This window comes from Borostomias antarcticus (assembly GCF_949987555.1).
Source record: "Borostomias antarcticus genome assembly, contig: scaffold_1002, whole genome shotgun sequence".
Lineage (NCBI taxonomy): Eukaryota > Metazoa > Chordata > Actinopteri > Stomiiformes > Stomiidae > Borostomias > Borostomias antarcticus.
Window position 1 is genome coordinate 7,501 of NW_028176276.1, and position 5,496 is coordinate 12,996.

The following is a 5,496-nucleotide window of genomic DNA, read 5'->3' on the forward strand; positions in this document are numbered from 1 at the left end:
TGAATTAACCCTCCTAGCTGCTGAATTAACCCTCCTAGCTGCTGAATTAACCCTCCTAGCTGAATTAACCCTCCTAGCTGAATTAACCCTCCTAGCTGAATAAACCCTCCTAGCTGAATTAACCCTCCTAGCTGAATTAACCCTCCTAGCTGAATTAACCCTCCTAGCTGCTGAATTAACCCTCCTAGCTGAATAAACCCTCCTAGCTGAATTAACCCTCCTAGCTGCTGAATTAACCCTCCTAGCTGAATTAACCCTCCTAGCTGAATAAACCCTCCTAGCTGAATAAACCCTCCTAGCTGAATAAACCCTCCTAGCTGCTGAATAAACCCTCCTAGCTGAATTAACCCTCCTAGCTGAATTAACCCCCCTAGCTGAATAAACCCTCCTAGCTGAATAAACCCTCCTAGCTTCTGAATTAACCCTCCTATCTGAATTAACCCTCCTAGCTGCTGAATAAACCCTCCTAGCTGAATTAACCCTCCTAGCTGCTGAATTAACCCTCCTAGCTGAATTAACCCTCCTAGCTACTGAATTAACCCTCCTAGCTGAATTAACCCTCCTAGCTGAATTAACCCTCCTAGCTGAATAAACCCTCCTAGCTGAATAAACCCTCCTAGCTTCTGAATTAACCCTCCTATCTGAATTAACCCTCCTAGCTGAATTAACCCTCCTATCTGAATTAACCCTCCTAGCTGCTGAATAAACCCTCCTAGCTGAATTAACCCTCCTAGCTGCTGAATTAACCCTCCTAGCTGCTGAATTAACCCTCCTAGCTGCTGAATTAACCCTCCTAGCTGAATAATCCCTCCTAGCTGAATTAACCCTCCTAGCTGCTGAATAAACCCTCCTAGCTGAATAAACCCTCCTAGCTGAATAAACCCTCCTAGCTGAATAAACCCTCCTAGCTGAATTAACCCTCCTAGCTACTGAATTAACCCTCCTAGCTACTGAATTAACCCTCCTAGCTGAATTAACCCTCCTAGCTGAATTAACCCTCCTAGCTACTGAATTAACCCTCCTAGCTGAATTAACCCTCCTAGCTGAATAAACCCTCCTAGCTGAATTAACCCTCCTAGCTGAATTAACCCTCCTAGCTGCTGAATTAACCCTCCTAGCTGAATTAACCCTCCTAGCTGAATTAACCCTCCTAGCTGAATTAACCCTCCTAGCTGCTGAATTAACCCTCCTAGCTGAATTAACCCTCCTAGCTGAATAAACCCTCCTAGCTGAATAAACCCTCCTAGCTGAATTAACCCTCCTAGCTACTGAATTAACCCTCCTAGCTACTGAATTAACCCTCCTAGCTGAATTAACCCTCCTAGCTGAATTAACCCTCCTAGCTACTGAATTAACCCTCCTAGCTGAATTAACCCTCCTAGCTGAATAAACCCTCCTAGCTGAATTAACCCTCCTAGCTGAATTAACCCTCCTAGCTGCTGAATTAACCCTCCTAGCTGAATTAACCCTCCTAGCTGAATTAACCCTCCTAGCTGAATTAACCCTCCTAGCTGCTGAATTAACCCTCCTAGCTGAATTAACCCTCCTAGCTGAATAAACCCTCCTAGCTGAATAAACCCTCCTAGCTGCTGAATTAACCCTCCTAGCTGCTGAATAAACCCTCCTAGCTGAATTAACCCTCCTAGCTGAATAAACCCTCCTAGCTGAATTAACCCTCCTAGCTGAATTAACCCTCCTAGCTGAATTAACCCTCCTAGCTGAATTAACCCTCCTAGCTGCTGAATTAACCCTCCTGGCTGAATTAACCCTCCTGGCTGAATTAACCCTCCTAGCTGCTGAATTAACCCTCCTAGCTGAATTAACCCTCCTAGCTGCTGAATTAACCCTCCTAGCTACTGAATTAACCCTCCTAGCTGAATTAACCCTCCTAGCTGAATTAACCCTCCTAGCTACTGAATTAACCCTCCTAGCTGAATTAACCCTCCTAGCTGAATTAACCCTCCTAGCTGCTGAATTAACCCTCCTAGCTGAATTAACCCTCCTAGCTGAATTAACCCTCCTAGCTGCTGAATTAACCCTCCTAGCTGAATTAACCCTCCTAGCTGCTGAATTAACCCTCCTAGCTGCTGAATTAACCCTCCTAGCTGCTGAATAAACCCTCCTAGCTGAATTAACCCTCCTAGCTGCTGAATTAACCCTCCTAGCTGCTGAATTAACCCTCCTAGCTGCTGAATTAACCCTCCTAGCTGCTGAATTAACCCTCCTAGCTGAATTAACCCTCCTAGCTGAATAAACCCTCCTAGCTGAATTAACCCTCCTAGCTGAATTAACCCTCCTAGCTGCTGAATTAACCCTCCTAGCTGCTGAATTAACCCTCCTAGCTGAATTAACCCTCCTAGCTGAATAAACCCTCCTAGCTGAATAAACCCTCCTAGCTGAATTAACCCTCCTAGCTGCTGAATTAACCCTCCTAGCTGCTGAATTAACCCTCCTAGCTGCTGAATTAACCCTCCTAGCTGCTGAATTAACCCTCCTAGCTGAATTAACCCTCCTAGCTGAATAAACCCTCCTAGCTGAATTAACCCTCCTAGCTGAATTAACCCTCCTAGCTGCTGAATTAACCCTCCTAGCTGCTGAATTAACCCTCCTAGCTGAATTAACCCTCCTAGCTGAATTAACCCTCCTAGCTGCTGAATTAATGCTGATCTTGGTTCAGATAGCGCAGCACACTGTCATGGCCCCTATAAAGCCTTAAGCTCAGCGTTGGGGCTTTGGGGTTGAGCTCTTAAGCCCCGCCCCTCTCCCTTGCAGCCCCTCCCCTCGCATCCACAGCTGCACCATGAACAAACAGTAGCACCTGGGGTCAGCCTCTCCCCCCCGTCTGGCCTCACCTGGGGTCAGCCTCTCCCCCGTCTGGACTCACCTGGGGTCAGCTTCTACCCCCGTCTGGCCTCACCTGGGGTCAGCTTCTACCCCCGTCTGGACTGACCTGGGGTCAGCCTCTCCCCCGTCTGGCCTCACCTGGGGTCAGCTTCTACCCCCGTCTGGCCTCACCTGGGGTCAGCCTCTCCCCCCCGTCTGGCCTCACCTGGGGTCAGCCTCTCCCCCGTCTGGCCTCACCTGGGGTCAGCTTCTACCCCCGTCTGGCCTCACCTGGGGTCAGCCTCTCCCCCGTCTGGCCTCACCTGGGGTCAGCCTCTCCCCCGTCTGGACTCACCTGGGGTCAGCCTCCCCCCCGTCTGGCCTCACCTGGGGTCAGCCTCTCCCCCCCGGTGAGCATGGGGATGAACGAGGGGGGAGGGAGGGAGAGAGGGGGGGGGGGGGGAGAGAGAGGGGGAGAGAGAGGGGGAGAGAGAGAGGGGGGGGGGGGGAGAGAATTGAAAAGAGTTTGGGGTGTGTGGTATACTGTACACGCTTGTCACAAATGCTTTTTGTAAGTATTTATAAGCTTTTTTTGTGTTTTATGAATTTTTTTCATTCTTGTACCCATCTTTTCAGTAATGTTGAATAAGGCCGATACTAGCATGAGCACAGACGCCTGCCTGCCTACTGTATACTAGCATGAGCACAGACGCCTGCCTGCCTACTGTATACTAGCATGAGCACAGACGCCTGTCTACTGTATACTAGCATGAGCACAGACGCCTGCCTACTGTATACTAGCATGAGCACAGACGCCTGCCTACTGTATACTAGCATGAGCACAGACGCCTGCCTGTCTACTGTATACTAGCATGAGCACAGACGCCTGCCTACTGTATACTAGCATGAGCACAGACGCCTGCCTACTGTATACTAGCATGAGCACAGACGCCTGCCTACTGTATACTAGCATGAGCACAGACGCCCTGCTGGTGGTTCATTTTCTATTCTGCCTTCTTCTGCCTAGATACTAGACAACTGGAAGTACCACAAACCAAAGGTGGCATCTTATTGGCTGGTGAAGTTGGACTCTACCAAACAGAGGAAGGTGCGTGTATTGGGCGGCCCCATGTCGCTCCGGGGTGGTACATGCCACAGTATCTGTCCTGGCCTCTACAACTGTGTAGTGGTCCATATTTGCTGGTGTGTAGAATAGGATACCAGACAGGTTAGAACATAGATCCTGTTATACCAGACAGGCTAGAACATAGATCCTGTTATACCAGACAGGTTAGAACATAGATCCTGTTATACCAGACAGGCTAGAACATAGATCCTGTTATACCAGACAGGCTAGAACATAGATCCTGTTATACCAGACAGGTTAGAACATAGATCCTGTTATACCAGACAGGTTAGAACATAGATCCTGTTATACCAGACAGAACAATATGACACAGAGAACTATAGCACATTTTAATTCTGTGCATGACCACCCCCCCCCCCCCCCCAGAAAAGCAGCCATAAATCCTAGTTAACCAATGGGAAGCAGAGCCAGATGTAAACATGAATGTGTCTGGAATGATTCAATTTTCCTGTCATACAGTATAACCCACAATGCACCAACACATGTGTTGGTACATGTGTATTTTGGTATTGTGTGTTGGTTAGATGTGTGTGGGCATGTTCTGTATTTGTAGTACAGGTTGTTGGGTATGTGTGTTGGTAGATGGTGTACCCTAGGTTGTAGGGGGTGTGTGTGTGTGTGTGTGTGTGTGTGTGTGTGTGTTGTGGGTTGTAGGGTGTGTGTGTGTGTGTTGTGGGTTGTAGGGTGTGTGGGTGTGTGTGTGTTGTGGGTTGTAGGGTGTGTGTGTGTGTGTGTGTGTGTGTGTGTGTGTGTGTGTGTGTGTGTGTGTGTGTGTTGTGGGTTGTAGGGTGTGTGTGTGTGTGTGTGTGTGTGTGTGTGTGTGTGTGTGTGTGTGTGTGTTGTGGGTTGTAGGGTGTGTGTGTGTGTGTGTGTGTGTTGTGGGTTGTAGGGTGTGTGTGTGTTGTGGGTTGTAGGGTGTGTGTGTGTGTGTGTGTGCGTGTGTGTGTGTGTTGTGGGTTGTAGGGTGTGTGTGTGTGTGTGTGTGTGTGTGTGTTGTGGGTTGTAGGGTGTGTGTGTGTGTGTGTTGTGGGTTGTAGGGTGTGTGTGTGTATGTGTGTGTGTGTGTGTGTTGTGGGTTGTAGGGTGTGTGTGTGTGTGTGTTGTGGGTTGTAGGGTGTGTGTGTGTTGTGGGTGGTAGGGTGTGTGTGTGTGTGTTGTGGGTTGTAGGGTGTGTGTGTGTTGAGGGTTGTAGGGTGTGTGTGTGTGTGTGTGTTGTGGGTTGTAGGGTGTGTGTGGGTGTGTGTGTGTGTTGTGGGTTGTAGGGTGTGTGTGTGTGTGTGTGTGTGTGTGCGTGTGTGTGTTGTGGGTTGTAGGGTGTGTGTGTGTGTGTGTGTGTGTGTGTGTGTTGTGGGTTGTAGGGTGTGTGTGGGTTTCAGTATTCAGATTCTCTTGTTCTGTCCTGATGAACACCAGACATATATACTGGGCTCATATTGCAATCTGCCTTCTTATAGTAGGCTGCTGTTTGTGTGTGTTTGTCTGCGTCTGTGAGTGTGCGTGTGTGTATCTCTGTCTGTGTGTGTGTG

The 5,496-nt window shown here is 48.8% G+C and overlaps 1 protein-coding gene across 1 annotated transcript in view; it reads left to right on the plus strand.

Annotated features, from left to right (window-relative positions):
* Positions 1 to 3,931, plus strand: part of LOC311328670 (tubulin polyglutamylase TTLL7-like) — a gene marked incomplete at both ends in the record, with an annotated part of 11,061 nt that extends 7,130 nt beyond the window's left edge. The window contains one exon of the mRNA XM_084462613.1: positions 3,851 to 3,931. Within this exon, the coding sequence (XP_084318739.1) occupies positions 3,851 to 3,931 (81 nt within the window). The remainder of the gene's footprint in view (positions 1 to 3,850) is intronic.
* Positions 3,932 to 5,496: the final 1,565 nt, after the last annotated feature.